This window comes from Phyllobates terribilis, unplaced genomic scaffold (assembly GCF_046119375.1).
Source record: "Phyllobates terribilis strain yellow unplaced genomic scaffold, ASM4611937v1 Scaffold_1__5_contigs__length_1240528914, whole genome shotgun sequence".
Classification (NCBI taxonomy): Eukaryota; Metazoa; Chordata; class Amphibia; order Anura; family Dendrobatidae; genus Phyllobates; species Phyllobates terribilis.
Genome location: NW_027362761.1, coordinates 129,025,145 through 129,046,421, shown reverse-complemented (window position 1 = coordinate 129,046,421; position 21,277 = coordinate 129,025,145). Strand labels below are relative to the sequence as shown.

General features: G+C 43.3%; 1 protein-coding gene across 1 annotated transcript in view; it reads left to right on the top strand.

Annotated features, from left to right (window-relative positions):
- The window catches only part of LOC141228647 (RNA exonuclease 1 homolog), a 195,430-nt gene that overhangs the window by 113,434 nt on the left and 60,719 nt on the right, over positions 1–21,277 (top strand). Inside the window, exons 8-13 of the mRNA XM_073667344.1 lie at positions 1,918–1,980; positions 14,785–14,934; positions 15,023–15,136; positions 15,238–15,311; positions 19,888–19,998; positions 20,093–20,208. Coding sequence (XP_073523445.1) covers positions 1,918–1,980; positions 14,785–14,934; positions 15,023–15,136; positions 15,238–15,311; positions 19,888–19,998; positions 20,093–20,208 — 628 coding nt within the window. The remainder of the gene's footprint in view (positions 1–1,917; positions 1,981–14,784; positions 14,935–15,022; positions 15,137–15,237; positions 15,312–19,887; positions 19,999–20,092; positions 20,209–21,277) is intronic.

The window sequence follows — 21,277 nt, the reverse complement described above, 5'->3', positions numbered from 1 at the left end:
CTTCCCTTCCGAGCCCTGCCGTGCTCCCAAACAATGGCTTTCCCCCACATATGAGGTATCCGCATACTCTGGAGTAATTGCACAACTACTTTTGGGGTCCAATTTCTCCTGGTACCCTTGTAAAAGTAAAAAATTGGGGTCTAAAATAAATTTTTTGTGAAAAAAAAAGTAAAATGTTAATTTTTTCCTTTCACATTCAATTAATTGGTGTGAAGGGTTAATAGACTTCTTGAATGTGGTTTTGAGCACCTTGAGGGGTGCAGTTTTTAGAATGGTGTCACTTTTGGGTACTTTCTGTCATAAAGGCCCCTCAAAGTGGCTTCAAATGTGATGTGGTCCCTTTAAAAAAAAAAAAAAAAAAATGGTTTTGTAAATTATTGTAAAAATGAGAAATCGCTGGTCAACTTTTAACCCTTATAGCTCCCTAACATTTCCCACATGTCTACTTTACATCAGCACAATTTTGAAACCAAAATTTTTTTTTGTTATTTAGGCTAAGTGCCCACGTTGCGGAACTGAAGCATAATTTTTACGCTTCTCCCTGGCAGGAAAATCGCATGCGGATTATCGCATGCGTTTGTGAGGCGTCTTTGCATGCATTTCCGCATGCGGGTTATCAAGCACTTCTCCAAGTGATTTAAGCATCACTTGGAAAAGTGCTTGACAACTTGTTCACACTATATAAATCCATGCAACCGGCATGGATTTATATAGTGTGACCAAGTAATAGTTAAAAAAAGAGAATCCGAATGGTAAAATTAAAAAAATAAAGTTTATACTCCCTTTCCGATGCATTCTCTGCCCCGTCCGGAGTCTTGAGCGGCTCACGCTGTTGTGTGCAGGACCTGCGGTGACGTCATTGAGTTATGTGATGGGTCACATGACTCAATGACGTGGCAGGTCCTTCACACAACAGCGCGACGGCGGGAAAACAGCGGGAAGACATCAGAAGATAAGTATAAACTTTATTTTTTCTTTTTTTTACAGGTTCTTTGGTACCCAGGTCTGGATGAGAGTCTCCTCTCCTCCAGACTTGGGTACCATCCGCACATTGATTCCGCTGCGCTTCCGCAAAATTAATGAACATGCTGCGGATTTTTGACCGCAGCATATACGCTGCGGAAAAATCTGCAGCATGGGCATTGACATTGCGGAATGCCATTGGGGACCATGGGGTGCGGATATACATGCGTTTTACAAGCGTTTACGCTGCGGAAATTCCGCAGCATATTCGCTTGTAATACGCAACGTGGGCACGCAGCCTTATTAACTCTTTTGTGTGGCATATCTCTCTGATTTAAGGGCCTGAAAATTCAAAGTTTTAAAATTGCAAAATTTTCAAAATTTTCGACAAATTTCTTTTTTTTTCACAAATAAATGCAAGTGATATCGAAAAATTTTACCACTATCATGAAGTACAATATGTCATGAAAAACAGTCTCAGAATCAGCGGGATCCGTTGAAGCATTCCAGAGTAATTGCCTCATAAAGGGACAGTGGTCAGAATTGTAAAAACTGGCCTGGTCATTAACGTGCAAACCACCCTCGAGGGGTAAAGGGGTTAAAGCTGTCAAGTTCAGGTCGGGTGATTCGCAGCCAGTCTATAAATTATGTTCATACTCTGACCTTGAAACATGGATATGTAAATGCATCCTTAGTTTAAAGCCGTGTTTCCCAAACCCCATCCTCACAGCCCCCCACAGGTCATGTTTTCAGGATCTCCTTAGTACTGCGCAGGTGAGAGAATTCCTGATGCCTTGATGATACTTCAATCACCTGTGTAATACTAAGGAGATCCTGAAAACATGAACTGTGGAGGGCCGTGAGGATGGGGTTTGGGAAACACTGGTTAAAGCATTCAGATTCACTAAACTAGGTAATCTGATGCCAAATTAGTTTATCTTTTTTTTTTTTAAGGTTTGCTGAAATCGGGCAGCAAAAAGATGAAAGGTGGATCCAAAAAGCAAGTTGATAAAAACGGTAGGTGAAAATTTTTGCCGTTATACCCAAGGTTATCAGCCTGATTAATCAAGGTGTTTTAGCAGTATTTTAGCTTAAAATATCAAGGCCAGCACTGCCAAGATCTGCCTAACTGATTAAGAGATGTGTGCATCTTACTCCTGCAGTGTCTTCATTAAGACTGGCATGCAAAACACCAGCCTTAATTGCGGCCTATAGATTGCAAAAAAAAACCTTAAAACCAAGTCTTGTCATACACATTCGACATTCGATGGCTGACATCCAACCGATGCTTCAGCCGACAGCTAGATCAGCCAACTCTCAATTGCACGAGCGCTTATTTACCCAAGCACTCCTCTGTTCTATGAGAAAGTGGCCGACTGACATGTCAGCTAGCGGTTTATCTCAGGGAGAACATTGCGCAGGTCTGATTTCGAACTGCCAATCACAAACGACATCTCTCCCAACCATCAGTTGGCCGGTGCCCCCATACACACTTGATCAATGGCCGAACTCTACAATTATTTGCTGGTTCAGCTGACTTTAGTCTAATGTCTGTGGTCCCTAAGGCTGAGTGCCCACTATGTGTTTTTCATGCGTTTTTGCCGTGGAATTTCTACAGCGAAAACTCTTGGTAATACGTGCCCCATGGTACCCAATGATGATCTGCATGTGCTGTGCACATGCTGCGGAAATTTCCGCTGCGGATTATCATTGCGGAAAAACCCGCAATATGTCCATTAATTTTGCGGACACGCAGCGTAATTGCCGCCATTGACTTGCATTGAAACGCTTGATATCTGCATCACTACATGTGCACACGCGGATATGAAGCGTTTCAATGTGCGGATGGTACCCGGGTTTGGAGAAGAGGAAACTGTCCTCCAGACCCGGGTACCATGGTACCTGTAAAAAAAAAAAAGATTTTAAAATAAAAAATAAACATTATACTTACCTTCCGATGGCCCCCGGCCTCCTCAGCGATGCGTGTGTTGGGGGGCTCTCGGTGTGAGGACCTGACATGACGTCATTTAGTCATGTGACAGGCCACGCGACCGCTGACGTCGGCGGTCGCATGACCTGTCACATGACTGACGTCATGGAAGGTCCTTTTACACAACCGTGAGACACCGGGGAGACTGGACGCATCGAAGAAGGAGACCGGGGGCCATCGGAACGTAAGTATAATGTTTATTTTTTATTATTCTTCTTTTTTTCAACTATTACTTGGTCACACTATATAAATCCATGCTGGTTGGATTTATATAGTTTGACCAAGTTGTCAAGCACTTTTCCAAGTGATGCTAAAATCGCTTGAAAAATTGCTTGATAACCCGAATGCAGAAATGCATGCAAAAACTTTTGACAAACGCTTCTACCTGGCGGGAAAAACGCATGTAAAATCCGCATGCGTTTTTCCTGCCAGGGAGAAGAGGAAAAAATATGCAGCATTTCTGCATCATGGGCACATAGCCTTAGGGTTTGTTTACACAGACCTACTGATGGCACTAAACGATCGCTGATCAGTAAATATTTACTGATTTAGTACGTTTAATAGCCTGTTTACAGATTGTTCACTGCAGTCTGTCTGTGTAATAGATCATTCAGTGTGCATAGGTTGCCATTGTTATCACAGAGTGAGTCCTATTTGCATAGGGCAATGCACCGCCAAGAATAACGATCTTTTGTTCAACGCAAAAGGTAATTTCACCTGATTGAGCATTTTGCCTGTTCTTTGGGTGATTGGCAGCCTGCTTACACTGAAATATTATTGTGAATGAATGTTCATTCCTGTACACAGGATCCTTTGCAAATTGAACAATAACGAGCATACTATGCAATCTCTCACTTACTGGCAATCCTGATTCATGATTTGACAGTAAAGTAGTAGAAGTATTAATGATATTACCTCTGGTTTCATGAATTGAAACTTTTTTTCTTTTTGATAATCCTAGAAAAAAAAAAGCATGCACAAAATAAACATGTATATTTGATTTAAAAATAAATAATAATGCCTCCTGATATGTAAAGAACTCAACTCCAGTATTAGTGGAGGTCTGAGTTATTGGTTAGTGGGATCAAAGCATGTTTCATAGTTTCCCACAACCCAACACCCTCTCCTCAACTCCTGTGACAGTATTTGAGTATTTGGAGTTAGAATATGAGATTTTACAGTTTCGACTAAACAAGTGCTGTGTGCAGCATTAAAGAAGAAAAAAAAGAAAGTTACCAAATGATAAAACTTAGTGACGCAAGCATGCTCGATACTCTTTTAAGCATCGTGGTGCTCATGTACGCTCATTACTCGATCGAGTATTGCAGGTGCTCTAGTCCCTGCCTTGCATGTTCTGTGCATATTGGCCAATGAACATGCGGAGATAACACGGTAATGCCGTAGCCATGCTGTCTACTGGCATTACTGTGATTGGCCGGTCACATTGTATCTTATAGAGACCCAATGACGTGATGCTCGGCACTTTTCTCTGGAAGCAGTTCAGGGAGAACGGTTTTAGGGGAGAGAGCTTATTTTAGAGCAGGCATATAGGCAAGGTTTAATATTACTATTGCAGTACTTGTATACCACTTCTGCACCATTAAAAAGTATTTTTCAGGGCTACATATTTTCTTTTCCCTATTAACACCAGAAAGTTTGCAGGCGTATGTGATATGCCGATTTTAAAATGCGCAATTTGTGCAGTAAGTGATGGGTAAGTGGACGTGCTGCTGATGGTGCACACCGAGGCCGTGGGACAGGTGAAACTGCTTGCTGCGGGAGAACAATAAAAACTCTAATCCTCGAGACCTAGCTTCCGTTCCCACTTTGTATTGGGGGGCGCGGAACACAGCTTGATGCCAGAACAGTGCAAACAGGTGGTCAGATGGATGGCAGCTAATGTTTTCAGTATGTTTCCCAGCAGCACCCAGTCTTCCACACTGTCCAGTCTCACTAGACAGAGTCTGGACCCCATAATCCTCACCCTGGTCCTCCATCCCACCAAGGCGAGTCCCAGGAAACAAGTGATCCCAAACTCGGACACTCTGAGGAGCTCTTTGCATGTCAATTCATTGATTCTGGCCTCTCGCCCTGCATGTTTCAAGAGGTTCATGAGGAGTACGTGTGTAGTGTTGCCCAAATAGTTGAGCAACCATGGTCAGAAGACTCTGGGGAATGGCAATTAGTGTCTCAATAGGTAGATGAGACAGTTGCCAAACAAGTGATGTTAAGTCAACAAGTCAGGAGGACCAGAGTGCAGAAGTGGAAGATGAGGTGGTGGACAATTAAGTCACTGACTCAACCTGGGAAGGTGCCATGCAGTGAAAGGACAACAGTGCAGAGGGGGTGGGATCTGCAGCACTGCAACAGTCAGGGAGAGGCAGTGGGGTTGCCAGAGGGAAAAGGTGCGCAACTGTTCCCCACAGCACCCACATGCATCAAGTTCCCAGGCCTAGGGTTAGGTGCTCTCCAGTCTGGCTTTTATTTAAAGATGGTGTGGACGATAAAAGAATAGTAATTTGCAACCTGCGCTGTACCAAAATCAGCCTGACCACCACCAGCATGCTCAGGTACATGTCATCAAAGTACCAGACTAGGTGGGCCGAAAGCCTGGGTCTACAATCTGTCTGCCGGTGACACCACTGCCTCTTCCTCTGTGCTGTGTGCTTGCCAATCCCTTGTCCAGGACACAGGCGCATATGCCTCCCACCCTACACTTGTCGTTGCACATTCGCAAACACAATCAGCAACCTCATCCAATTCTTTGACCCAGTTCAGCATTCAGCTGTCCCTACACCAGGCCTTAGTTGCAAACTGAAATACCCAGCCACCCACAAACAGGCCCAAACACTAAACAGGCACATTTCGAGACTGTTTGCCTTGGAAATATTACGGTTTAGGCTTGTGGACACTGAGGCTTTCTGCAACTTCATTGCTGCAGTTCCTTGGTACTCTGTCCCCACTGCCACTGTTTTTCCTGGTGTGCCATCCCCACCTTTCATCAACTTGTGTCCCGCGCCCTGACCAACGCAGTTACTGGGAAGGTCCATTTAACAACCAACACATATACAAGCCCTTGTGGCCAGGGATATTTCCCTGACTGCACACTGGGTGAACCTAGTGGAGTCCATGACCCGAGTCAGACCCTGGGACGGCACTTGTGTTAACGACGCCGAGGATTGCGGACCCTAGTTCTCAAAACCAAAGAAAATGACCCTAAAAAAATACCTTTAATAGTTTCTTCTATAAAAAGATACTCAATGGTACCTATGGAACAAAGTGTACACACAAGAACAAATATAAACTTCGATATACTACAGTTATCATACAAAGGGAGGGATGTAAGACAACGATCCAAAAATTGCCCTAGGTCACCCTAGTAGTAGATAATAGCCCACATAGAGGCCAAGTATACAGTTTACCCTAAGGGTTCGACTAATATCCCCACTCGTCAGTGGGTAAGGCTAAGCTATCCCTATATCCCCGTGTAACCAAAAGTGAAAGATAAGAATAAAAAATAATACATAAATTGCAAGGCGTCAAATACAGTAACAAGATGCCAGTCACATACAGTATCAAAAATGGACTAAATAAAAAATAGCCCCTTATAGATAGTAATCGACTATACAAAATAGACTTAACCAACTGTCGCCCGCAAAATGCCAATCACATACAGTATCAAAAATGGACTCAATAGAGAATAGCCCGTTACACGTAGCAATCACATAAACAAAAAAATGGGCTCAGTAAACTAACGTCCGTTTTTATGAGATATCAGCTAGTATTTGTTAGACATATAGCTAACGGGACCACAAGTCGCCTGGGATCATGAAGGGAATAATCAATTGTAATCAAATACTAGAAAAAACACAACTACTAGTATTAATAAAGATGTCAGAGGATAAATAAACATAATAAAAAGACAAACTTAGTATAAGATAAACTTAATATAAGATAGTTCTTCTGAGATGTCTATCAAAATTCGTAAATATTATAAACCATAGGGCCACACTAAAATGACCCAAGCAGAAATACTAATGGAAGATTATCGATGAATGTCTCAAATTGTAGTAGTCCCTCAGAGAGAAAGAGAAAAAAAAAAAAAAAAGAAAAAAAGAAAAAGGGGAATGATAATGTCCCAGTCGTAATCAACTAGGAAGACAGTTATCCTCAGAAAAACTTAACAAAATGTCCATTATCAATGTCCCAGCATTCGTGGTTATATAGCAAATCCTAGAGGGTGGTAAATAAATGGACTTTTTCTTAGGTGCAATTTCTTCTGAGATGACAGATGATGAATATCAAACAATACGTGTATCCAATTATAGTTGTCCCTCAGAAAAAATATAAACTGTCCCAGCAACAGCAATTATACAACAGTTATCTTCGGAAAAAATAACAAGATGTCCATAGATAACATCCCAATATCCGCAGTTATGCGGCACATCCTAACAAGATGGTTGCAAGAAAAAAATAAACGGGCTCATATTCAATGCATTTCTTCTGAGATGACAAATGATATATTCCAGGCAATACAAGTATAGAATTTCAGAAAAACTAAAGAAAAAGAATGAGGCGACCATTCATACTGTTCTAGCATCAGCAATTATGCAACAGTTTATCCTCGCAAAAAATGACAAAATGTCCACTATTGACATCCCAGTGTCTGCAGTAATATAGTATATCCAATAAAGGTGATTATGAAAGTAGACAGACTTATCTTAAGCGCATTTCTTCTGAGATGGCAGATAGTGTATTTCAAGCGATGTTACTAGAGGGACATGCAGATAATCCAGCCAAAAAGAACAATAAATTTCCTAAAAGGAGTTGTCAGCAGGTACGCCCATTCAAGTTTATCCAAAGAACGTCCATCAATAAATGTCCCAAGGTGGTATGCCAAACATGAGGTCCCATTGACCTAGTCCCAGTCCCTACGCGTTTCACCCCCTCCTCAGTATGGGGCTCATCAGGGGACAGACAGTATCAGAGGAGAAAGCCCATAGTAGGTGCACAACAAATGTGTGTTTCCATAATCCAAAAAAAACGTATATGACATTTTGTCATTTTTTGCGAGGATAAACTGTTGCATAATTGCTGATGCTAGAACAGTATGAATGGTCGCCTCATTCTTTTTCTTTAGTTTTTCTGAAATTCTATACTTGTATTGCCTGGAATATATCATTTGTCATCTCAGAAGAAATGCATTGAATATGAGCCCGTTTATTTTTTTCTTGCAACCATCTTGTTAGGATGCGCCGCATAACTGCGGATATTGGGATGTTATCTATGGACATCTTGTTATTTTTTCCGAAGATAACTGTTGTATAATTGCTGTTGCTGGGACAGTTTATATTTTTTCTGAGGGACAACTATAATTGGATACACGTATTGTTTGATATTCATCATCTGTCATCTCAGAAGAAATTGCACCTAAGAAAAAGTCCATTTATTTACCACCCTCTAGGATTTGCTATATAACCACGAATGCTGGGACATTGATAATGGACATTTTGTTAAGTTTTTCTGAGGATAACTGTCTTCCTAGTTGATTACGACTGGGACATTATCATTCCCCTTTTTCTTTTTTTTTTTTTTTTTTCTCTTTCTCTCTGAGGGACTACTACAATTTGAGACATTCATCGATAATCTTCCATTAGTATTTCTGCTTGGGTCATTTTAGTGTGGCCCTATGGTTTATAATATTTACGAATTTTGATAGACATCTCAGAAGAACTATCTTATATTAAGTTTATCTTATACTAAGTTTGTCTTTTTATTATGTTTATTTATCCTCTGACATCTTTATTAATACTAGTAGTTGTGTTTTTTCTAGTATTTGATTACAATTGATTATTCCCTTCATGATCCCAGGCGACTTGTGGTCCCGTTAGCTATATGTCTAACAAATACTAGCTGATATCTCATAAAAACGGACGTTAGTTTACTGAGCCCATTTTTTTGTTTATGTGATTGCTACGTGTAACGGGCTATTCTCTATTGAGTCCATTTTTGATACTGTATGTGATTGGCATTTTGCGGGCGACAGTTGGTTAAGTCTATTTTGTATAGTCGATTACTATCTATAAGGGGCTATTTTTTATTTAGTCCATTTTTGATACTGTATGTGACTGGCATCTTGTTACTGTATTTGACGCCTTGCAATTTATGTATTATTTTTTATTCTTATCTTTCACTTTTGGTTACACGGGGATATAGGGATAGCTTAGCCTTACCCACTGACGAGTGGGGATATTAGTCGAACCCTTAGGGTAAACTGTATACTTGGCCTCTATGTGGGCTATTATCTACTACTAGGGTGACCCAGGGCAATTTTTGGATCGTTGTCTTACATCCCTCCCTTTGTATGATAACTGTAGTATATCGAAGTTTATATTTGTTCTTGTGTGTACACTTTGTTCCATAGGTACCATTGAGTATCTTTTTATAGAAGAAACTATTAAAGGTATTTTTTTAGGGTCATTTTCTTTGGTTTTGGTTTCTAGTTTTGTACCCTGTTTTCCCAACTTTTGTTGGTTTCTGTTGGTTTGGTTTTTTGGACCCTAGTTCTGCCAGCTCCTCCTCCTCCTCCTCCTCATCCTCATCACCCATCCTCATCCTCATCACCCATCCTCATCCTCATCACCCATCCTCATCCTCATCACCCATCCTAATCACCCATCCCTGCTGAAACTAATTTGTTTAGGTGACAAACCGCACCCTGCTGCAGACTTGTGGAATAGTATAAAAGACCAGACAGATCTGTGGCTCTCTCCGCTGAACTTACAACCAGGCATGGTTGTGTGTGATAATGGCTATAACCTGGTGGTGGCTCTGAAGCTTGGCAAGCTCACATGTATCATGCCTGGCGGATGTGCTCAACTTAGTGATTCAGCGGTTTCTGAAAACATACCCAGATTTGCTGAGCTACTTGTAAAGGTACGCCCATTTCCTCAAGTATCCTACAGCTGCCTCTGGTTTGGCAGTGCTGCAGCAGTGCTTACAAGTGCCAGCTCATGACTGGTGTGTGATGTGAGCACAGCCAGAACTCCATATTACATATGTTGTCAAGGCTTTGTGAGCAGCAGAGGGCAGTAGTTGAATACCGGCTACAACATCAGTATTCCGGTCAGCCTCTGCACATAATAGACGAGTGGGCATATATGTCTGACATCTGTGAGGTTCTACAAAACTTTGAGGAATCAGCCAAGATGGTGAGTGATAACCATACCGCTTCTGTGTCTACTCGACTGCTCGCTGCTCACAATTAGAGGACGCTTTGCATGTGAACCAAGTGAAGATGGAAGAAGAGTACACGGGGTGATACTACCCAGCCCAGCTTCATCTCATTAGGGATTGGGTGATTGAGGAGGAACAGGAGATGGTTGCCTGCGATACAGAGCAACCCACACAAGCTTCATCCCATCTGTTCAGCGTGGATGAGCTGAGGAGGAGATGGAGTTGCCCTCCTGATAGGGACAGGGAAGTCTTGCCTGTTGGGAGGCTGGCACACATGGCTGACTTTGTCCCGCTGCCTTTCCTGTTGCCAATACTGATTACTGGTTGTTCACCCTTCTGGACCTTCCTTCCTGCAGCAGAGAGGGATAGTAAAACGGTGCAATACCAGAAGGCCCTAGTAGAACAATTAGTGCAAAAATTCCCATCTGACAACGCTGGTGGCAGAGGTCATAGAATCTTTGACAACCATGAAGGAGAGACGAGGGAGACACACACCAGGTCCAACAGAGACAGGGGAACACTATCAAAGGTCTAGGCCAGTTTCATTAGACCCTCCCAGTGCCCAGGCCCTGAGGCGTGGCGTAGTCTGACAAGGAGGGAAAAGTTTTGTAAGATGCTGAAGCCGACCGTATCTGCGTCCTCTGTGAATCCTCTGTGCCTTTTACAACTATTGGGTATCCAAGCTGGACACGTAGCATGAACTGTCCCTCTACGCCTTTGGAGATGCTGAACTGAACTGCTGCTAGCGTTTTGTCCGAGCAGGTTTTTAGTACTGCGGGGTGCATAACTGATGGGCGCATTCAGGGTCGGACTGGGGCCCACAGGAGGAATTGATCCTAGGGGTCCACCCTACATCTATATGCAAATACCTGTTATCCGTTAACCCTGTTATAGTGGAGTGTCGACTGTAAATCACATGAGGCTCCTACACATCTACTGTGCACCGCTATAATTGGGATGTACGATTACGGAAGTTTATATTACAGGGGTTCTTTGATGAAAACAAATTATCACCGAATCACAGGTTAGGTAGGAGATATCTTATTGATCAGTGTAATCTGACCATTGAAAACTGCACCAATCAGAAAAATGTGTAACTTTTATACCTGACAGGGCACTTTTATCCCCTTTTTAAAATGCAGCAGCAGATGGGACGTCTGACCGCGGCCTCATTCATTCTCTTTGGGGCTTCCAGAAAAAAAAAAACAGGAACAGCCACTGAGGGAATGAATGGATCAGTGGTCAAGTCGCACATGAGCTCCAGTCTAATGGGGAGAAAAGCTCCACATTCTGCAGATAGGTGCAGGTCCCAGCATTCAGACCCCCATTAATCAATAACTTATCCTTAGGTCACGTTCACACGTTCAGTATTTTACATCACTTATTTGTAAGCCAAAACCAGGAGTGGAACAACCGGAGGAATAGTATAATCGAAACACGTCACCACTTCTGCATTTATCACCCACTCCTGGTTTTGGCTTCCAAATACTCATGTAAAGTACTGACCAAATTCTGAACGTGTGAACGTGGCCTTAGGATAGGTGATTACTTGTTTTCACTGGAGAACCTCGCTAAGTGCATATTTGCTACTGTGTAATAGTCACAGGACACGGAGGGGTTAAACATTAAAGCAATTAATCTCTATTGGAAATAAAGAATCTTCCTCTTATTGATATCAGAGAGAACAAATGGCCGCCATACACAACACATTCAACTATACCAAGACCAATACCTCCACATACAAGGGACACGTACCGTCACACCATGACCAGACCACATATTTCCACCACATAGTCACCGAATAATACCACATACAAGGAACAAATACCGCCATACCATGACCAGACCACATGCTACCATTACACTGTCAACGAATAATACTACAATAAGGATCATGAATTAAAAACACAATACTAATAACACAAATATTATCACTGGTGATATTCTACACAGGAGCTCTGTATATAGTGTCAGTGTACAGGTAATACAGGGATCACCAATGACATTATACACAGGAGCTCTGTATACAGTGTATAGTGTATAGGTAATACAGGGATCACCAGTGACATTATACGCAGGAGCTCTGTATACATTGTATCGTGTGCATTTACATGTAATACACCGACTCACCAGTGATGTCTCTAGTTGAAGTTCTTCATCTTCACTTTTCTTTTTCATCTGGCACAGACTGCGATCACTTCTTCCATCCAGAACTTGTCGCTGCAGAAAATAACACTTATCAATAGTTGATCACTTCTAGAGCACATTCCACACTTATTCCCTGATTTCTACGCTACACCAGATGAAGAAAAAAAGCGACAGCGTCGCCCTGCACAGTAACAGGACCCCCCCTTTTGTTACTCCCCCATGGAGAACAGTAGCCTCAAAAGTAAATTCTATTACAGCAGTAATGTTCCCTACAGTAATAGTCTATGGTGGCAAGTGGGGACAAATACCTCTTCCTGGCCCCCATACTGTAATTGTCACCCATCTTGGCCCCCTTTATTTAATAATATCCCCCAACCAAGGCTCCCATTTATCTGCCCCCCCCACACCCATCCGGGGCCTGTACGTATCACCCCCCATCATGGGCCCCTATGTGTGATCCACTCTCTCGCGCCCCGCCCTCCCTCCATCATGGGCCCCTATGTGTCATTGCCTCCCTCCATCATGGGTCCCTGTGTGCCATATTCCCCCCCCACCACTTCATCATGGGTCCCAGTGTGCCATATCCCGCCCCCTCCGTCATGGGCCTCTATGCCATCCGCCCCCCCCATTCATATAGGAAAAATAAAAACTTTTTACCTTCCTGCGCTCCCACGGCAGCATACTCTGCAGCTTCATAACGGCTTGGACGCGTGGTCTGCGACAAGGCCGCTGATCCATTGGAGGCCACGCTCTGTCAGCAGCCCGCCGGCCGGAGGGCATCTCCACATCGCTGCTATGTGCTGCGCACCGACGTCGGTGCCCGGCGCATAGCAGTGATGTTCAATGCCCGCCGGCCTATCAGAGGCCGAACTCTGACGCCTTTGAACGTCACTGCTATGCGCCGTCTGTGCGCAGCGCATATCAGAGAGCAGATGTTCCTGGTGGCGGAGGCAGCAGCCATCAAGAGGAAGGTATGCTTTCTGACGGGCCCATCAGAGGCCGGCATGCAGCGGCCTCTGATAGGCCCATGGTCAGAAAGATCACGGACCTGTTACCGGTGGGAGGGCCCCACTATATCCGTCACAGGGGCCCACCGAGGACCCCGGGCCCACCGTGCGATCTCCTGGTGTCCCTGTGGGCCAGTCCGACGCTGGGCGCTTTAGCCTGTGTTCAAATGCGGACAGGCTGACTCTTATCAAAATGAACAAGGCCTGAATTGGCCCAGACTTCTCAATCATAAAGCCAACGGAACATAAAGCCAGTAGAAATTTTTTTTTCTGGTGTATTCCCATGCACCCCTTTCCACCCAAAAATGGTTTCTTCTTTTTCTTATTGTCCTCATCCACCATGTCAACAGGGTTATCATGCGGCCCTTGCTCATTTTTACAGGGTAAACAGGTGGCCCTCGCTCATAATTTTACCAGGGTGTGTTTGATGCCCTGCATTATTTTTACAGTGCGTGAGGCCTACCTCTACAAGTTTTATGTACATGTATGTATATCCCCCCGAGGTAAATGTTTGGTACCACCACCTAACGATTTTAACAATATTTGAGGCCCTCCTTTGTCTAATACAGGGTGTATCAGAGTTCCTCTTCCTTCTAATTTTTGGCAGTTCTTGCATTGTCCATATAGGCTTTGTGAGTTTGAGTCCCTCCTTCATAAATGAAGCAGGATGTGTCTGACCATGTCACACCACAAGCCCAGATAAGGTAGTATAATGTTACAATTACATTTACTGGTGACTACCAGTGGTTATAGTTTTATTTCCCCCTCTACTATGTCATCTGCAGTAGTCATAGGCGACGAGGCAATCTGGTGAGAGATGGCCCTGCTATTAAGGGGTGGAGGGGGCGTGTTTTTTTTTCTTTTTAATTTTGCCTTATATACAAGTAATTATACAGGAAAGCGTGTTTCCCAACATTTTCCATGTAAAATCCATTATCATCTTTGGTTTTAAAGTTTGTAAAAGTGGAGTAATACTGACATTGTTCACAGCAGCGACCTCGGAGTCAGATGTGTCCAGGTATCTTCCCCCATGCTGTTCCCATTCATCCATTTGAGCGCTGTTGCCATCCATTTCAGTGACTTTCCTCCTCCCCCAGCCCTTCTGTTAGGTTCTTCCAGAAAAATGCTAGAGATTCCCATTGACTTGCATTATACTAGTTACTTGAGCCCGTCTGAGGATCCAACCTGCTCAATTTGAGTACAGCGCACTCAAGCATTTTAGTGCTCACTCATCACTAGTAAAATTACAATAGGACAGGGATATATTTGTACCACTTCCTTAGACTAATGTATTGAAGATGTACATTAACTTTCTTTCAAGGGTAAAGTGGATAATTCTTTGTGCAATTAACAACACACATCTGTGTAGAATGCATTGATTTGTTAGTAATTGCATTAGTTTAGGGGGCAAAAAAAAGTTTTAATACATTTGCTTTCCAGAACTTGCTGGTCCTGAGCTGTACAACCTGCTTAAGGACTATCTTCTCTCTGAAGACCAGTTAATGGAGAATGGATATCCCAGGCTTCACCCTGATAAGCCTGGTAGTGCTCTAATTCACTGCACTGTAACTAAAATAATAGGAAGTGATGGTAAGCAAAGTTCAGTATGATTTTCACTGTGGTGTTGGAGTATTTTAAGATGGGTTTTAAATTGTTTTAAACTTTTTATTCATCACAGCATTAAGACGAGTGTGCTCTAGGTGCGGAGAAACCTATTCTGTAACGCCACAAGGAAAACATGTACGTAAAGAAGAGTGTACTTTTCACTCTGGTAGAGTCTTGAGACATAAAGGCAAGTTAGCTTTGCTTTCCTTTTATAGTAGTATAACATTGATTAAAGCTGTAGGCTGAAATAACCTGGTCTGATTTTAATATTTTTGATTAAAATTAAAGTCCCAGGTGGATTGGAAACACGCTACAGTTGTTGTGAAGCGGCTGTAGGAACACCAGGATGTCAAATGGCAAAGGTAAATCGTTATGTGCAAGTATTGCAGATTTATTTTTACTGTTCTTTTATAAAGTTATATTTTTACTTAATATAGTCTGTGCGAACAGAAAACTCATAGCTGTCAGTTGGTTTTGTTTGGCCTACAGATTTCTCCTAACTTCACATTTAATATTTTAATGTTTTGTTTTTCACTGGGAATATCTGTGCTAACAAACAATTGTGCAGGTTAACCCATGTCCCTTGCCTCAAAAATCTACAATCAAATGGGCATTTTGAAATTGTCTGGTTTTGAGCCGATTCCTAAAACTGACCATACACTTAAAAAATTGGCATTTTTCCCATATATATTTTGTCAAGCTATTCAACCTGTTCAAACCTCTAGATTAGAATTGTGTGCAAAATCCTCTTCTTGTAGGCATACTTGTATAAGCTTTTTTTTTTTTTTTCTCTTCTAAATGACAATTTCTATTTAGATGGCTATTTTGGTACATATTTATTATATTGTCCTTTATTGCACTTTTACATATGTAAGGGGTATACATAAAGTACAAAAATCATGAACAATATAAGTCACTGACTGGTACAGGAGGAGAGAGGACTCTGCCCGCGAGGGCTCAGTCTAAAGGGTTGGGTGAGGGTAGACGTGGTCGTGCAGCGGTATGGTGGAAAAGGTTTACTGCAGGTCTTGTCTTGTAGTCTTGTCGGAAGAGGTAGGGCTTCAGGTTCCTTTTTAAAGGTTTCCACTGTAGGCAGGAGTCTAGTATGTTGGGGCAGAAAGTTCCACAGTAGGAGATTCACGGGAGAAATTTTATGTGATTGTGGGAAGAGGAGATAAGAGGGGAGTAGAGGATGAGATCTTGAGGATTGGAGGTTTCGTGCAGGTAAATACCGTGAGACTAGGTCACAGATGTATGGAAGAAACAGGTTGTGGATGGCTTTGCCATGCTTAGGGCGCTGAACTGGAATCCAGTGAAGGGATTGGCAGAGAGGAGAGGCCGGGGAATAGCTGTGGACAGGTGGATTAGTCATGCAGCAGCATTTAGGATAGATTGGAGGGGTGAGAGTGTTAGAGGGGAGGCCACAAACTAGGAGGTTGTGTGGCGCCTCCGCGGATCCAGTTGCCACAAAGGTACTGCATCTCAGACAGAGGTGTGGTACCCCACTCTCGGGTAAGGAGGGAGTACTACCCGGGACCCACCCACCTACATCCAACACTACCCCACTCCAGACCAGCAGGCGGGGCAAGATGCACCTGTCCACTGCTGAGCCCTGTCCCTGGCTGGAAGGGGGGGAACGAAGAGAGGGGGAACCATGTAGTGGGTGGAGGAAGATGATCAGTGGAGCACAGACAGAAAGGGTATAAAAGACAGAGAAACATCTAGAAGGGTCCAGTCCTGCTCAGGAGAGCAGTGCAGAAGGGTCCATGCTCCTGGCTCCAGTGCTTGGAGCAGGAGTTCAGTAGAGTGAGGAGAGTCTGGCTTAGTGAGCGAGGCCCTGGAGGAGAGCGAGGAGAGGAGAGAGGAGCAGTGAGGAGGGCTCCAGGAAGACAGAAGGGATCCCAGGGGCGCAGCGAGTGCAGAGGCCACCCGTGCGCACGAATTCACGCTGACGTGGAGGGATCAGGCTGCAGAAGGGGACCGGCCCCAAAATTAGTGGAGAACAACCAGGCTCAGCTAGCCAACCGGAGGCTGCAGAATTTTCAAGGTGTTGCAGCCAAAACCCACAATTACATTGCTGAAAAGGTGGCCACATAGGGTCCAGGGGACTGCACGTCGCTCGACAAGGCCCTAGGCCACTGGCTTGGGACACTGATTGTGAGGCGCAGGGCAGGAGGGTGAGAGCCAGTTCAGTGAGACAACCGGGAAAGGTACATAGAACGGGGTCCCGTTTAAGTGCTCCTGAGGTGCCTGAGAGATTGCTGGACCCCTACCCCGGAGGACTCAGGACGACGTGGGCGGTTACACACTGGTAACTGTAACCTGGAATCTTGAACAACTGTGAGTAAAACCTGAAGACTGCACCCCACTGTGTCCTTGAATAATTGCTGCGCCATCACCAGCCCTGCACTACACCAGCAACATCTACCTCATAAAATTCATCATTTACTGCCCTGACTGCCCTGGAGCTAAGCTCTGCCTGTGGAGAGCTGAACCAACTCTGCTGCATCACCATCAGCTCCAGTGGATCTGCACCGCAGCGGTGGCCCCCATATAGCCACATACCATAGGTGGCATCACGAACATTATCTCTAAAAACTTTATTCCCCTTTTACTTTCCCTTTAATTGACCGCCCTGGGTCACGGACCGGGTCACTGCCACCGTAACATCCCCAGCACCGACCAGCCCGGCTACTGAGTACCCCATGGCCCAGGGGGTGCGTCATCCTGAGTAGTCAAGGTGGGAGATAAGGGCATATACTAGTGTTTTTGCAGGTTCTTGGTTAACCCCTTTAGAGCCCATGCCGTATTAGTACGCACATTTGCGTACTGCCCGTTCAGTGAGGGCTGCTGCGCTGAGCCCTCACTGAACGGAGCACATGTCAGCTGATTCTTACCGCTGACATGTGCCTCTCAACAGCCGCGGGTGGAATCGCAATCCACCCGCGGCTGTTAACCTGTTAAATGCCGCTGTCAATCTCTGACCGGCATTTAACGCGCACTTCCTGGAAGCGCGTCCTAAGCCCCGCCCACCGGCGACCCCGTCACTTGATCGCGGGTCACCGATGGGCGTGCATGACAACCCAGGGTCTGCAGCAGACGCCAGTGGTTGTCCTGATCTGGTCGCTATGAGCACCACCTAGTGGTCGGCGCTCATAGCACAGGACCAATTCTGCTATATGCAGGGGATCTGCTGGTCCCCTGTATGTAGCAGAGCCGATCAGACAACTGCTGCTTCTAGTCTCCTATGGAGACTATTGAAGCATGCAGTAAGTGGGGAAAAAAAAAAAGTTTTTAAAAAAATATAAAAGTTTAAATCACCCCCCCTTTTGCCCCATTCAAAATAAAATAATAAAAAATAAACCCCACATAGACATATTTGGTATCGCCGCGTTCAGAATCGCCCAATCTATCAATATTAAAAAAGAATCCGATCGGTAAACGGCGTAACGAGAAAAAAATTCTGAACGCCAGAATTACGTTTTTTGGTCGCCGCAAAATTGCAATAAAATGCAATAACGGGCGATCAAAACATCGGATCTACACCAAAATGTTATCAATAAAAACGTGAGCCCGGCGCGCAAAAAATAAGCCCTCACCCAGCCCCAGATCACGAAAAATGGAAACGCTACAGGTCTCGGAAAATGGCGCTTTTTTTTTTTTTTTTTTTACCAAATTTTGGAATTTTTTTTCACCGCTTAAATATAAAAAAACCTATACATGTTTGGTGTCTATGAACTCGTAATGACCTGTAGAATAAGAATCACAGGTCAGTTTTAGCATTCAGTGAACGTGGTAAAAAAAATAAATAAAAAACTGTGGTATTGCACTTTTTTTGCAATTTTACAGCACTTGGAATTTTTTTCCCGTTTTCCCGTACATGATATGGTAAAACTAGTAATGGCGTTGAAAAGTACAACTTGTCCCGCAAAAAATAAGCCCTCACATGGCCATATTGACCAAAAAATAAAAACGCTATGGCTCTGGGAACAAGGGGAGCAAAAAACGAAAAAGCAAAAACGACAAAACCCAAGGTTGCGAAAGGGTTAAGGAATGTGCAGATCCAGGAGATATTTTTGAGTTTGAATTAGCAACAGATGGAAATGGCTTGGATATGTGATTTGAAGAAGACATTAGAGTCCAAGGTTACTCCAAGGCAGCGATTTTGCGGGACTGGAGAGAGTGAGCAGCCATTGACTTTGATGGATAAGTCTGTTGGGGGGTTGAGTGGAATGAGGGAAAGATGATTCTGTTTTGTCCATGTTAAGTTTTAGAAATCGAGCAGAGAAGGATGAAATAGTGGACTGACATTTGTTGGATTCTCGTAGAGTAAAGAGACATGCTACTGCGCAAGCGTGGCCGACAGCACTTAATTTCTGCAGCCAAATTTTTTTTTCCTCCAGCAAAATGGCATTTGCGCAGTAGCATCTATCACTTGCTGATAGATGCTACTGCGCAAGCGGCGCCATTTTATTGGAGCGAAAAAAAATTGCCTGCAGCAATATGACACCGCCAGCCGCGCTTGCGCAGTAGCATCTCTCAGCAAACGAGAGATGCTAGTGCGCGGGCGGCGGGGCCATTTTGCTGCATGTAAATTTCTTCATTTGAACCACAGAATTACATATGCAGTATATAAAATAGGAGGCTGGTCACTGAAGGATCAGTGACCTGTCCAAAATGCAGAAAGTGAATAGTTAAGCAAGCACCAGATAAGATCCCCTCTTCACAGGCCTGCCCTGAAGCACCAGAAGATCATTAGCTCAAAACTGAAAATAAAGATTAAAAGAGAACCACAGGATGGATTTCATCATCCAAGTTATCATTTTAATCAGTGTAATGTCATCCACCTGACAGTGTATGTAGTTTACTGAGCACAATCCTGCTGACAGGTGCGCTTTAAACACTTCTCAGCATATTTTTTTTTTCTCTTCCGTAAAGCTACATGTGCATGATGGCCAAAGAGAAAATCTTGATGGATTTATAAAGACGTTTGACAAACTTCAACCCTCAGATGGAAATCGCGGAATATTTTCTGTGGATTGTGAAATGGTAATTAAAAATCAAAGGACTTTAAAATAGTTTTTTTTATGGGGTTTAATTGTTTGGTTTTTTTTTGTTTTTTTTTTATATATATCATATATAGTGTTACACAACTCAAGGTCTGGAACTTGCCAGAGTCACTGTGGTCGATCCTAGTTTACAGGTGGTTTATGACACCTTTGTTAAGCCAGATAACGAAATTATAGACTATAACACCAGGTATGTATACACATTAATGCTTATTTGAGGTACATGTGTGTTTTTTTTTCCCCTCTTACTGAATACATTCAAATCATTTTAGTATGTCATGATTGGTTGATTGTTTGAGACAATAGCTATAAAAAGGACAGTTTTAATGTATATAGATTAGTGACCAAGTTTTCTTCCCAATTCTTTTTCACTCCTTGCATCTGATTTACAGAATTTAGTGGTTAAATAGTAAATTCTGAAATTATGTGCTGGACTGCTTTAGTATCATACAGAACAGGGAGGTAAAATATGAAGGAAGAAGGAAGGGAGTTATTGTAGAAGGTATCATTGGATTCTATTTTTTTGTTTGGGGTTTATGTAAAGAATGCCAGTTGCTATACTCTGTGGCTCTGCAGTTAATAAGAGATTAGTTTTATAAAGGTTACTTTCGCAATGCTTGTGGGCTTTTCAAGATCAAAAGTCTTTGGCAGCGGCTGAGAAATAAATATAAAGGACATGAGTGGCTTTGAGAATAACACTTAAATAGAATGGAAATTAACTGCTTTTTGGGAATAGACATTTAGCTTTTAATCACTCCATTACTAAAAATATCAAAGTACTTGAATGGTTGTTTTGATGGACATTTCTATAAATTAAATCAAATGGACTTGTTTTCATCTCCTGTTGGATTGAGGGCACAGTCATGATGGCTCAGAATGCAGAACTGAAATATATCGAATTGGTATTTGCACTAATGCTGAAACTAAGAAAATACAAGCCTTCATATATGGTAGCCTTCTGACCATTTTTAGTAGATATTCTACCACTGCCATGCAAATATTACATATTTTCCTTTCACCCCTGACTGCACCACCTGAGATGATCCGCCCATCCAGGACAGGAAACCCACTGAAATTAAAAGGTGGGACCTCTCCCTCCGCATCTTTTGGTTTCCTGTCCTTGATGGGAGGCCTCAAAATGAAGCAGCGGCTGGATAAAGCTCCCAGGCCTGACCATAAGTACAGGGGGCAGCTGCCTTTCTGGCAGATGCCTCAGTGGACTCGTGAGACTAGTGCGGAGGTCAGCAGGTCTCTAATGC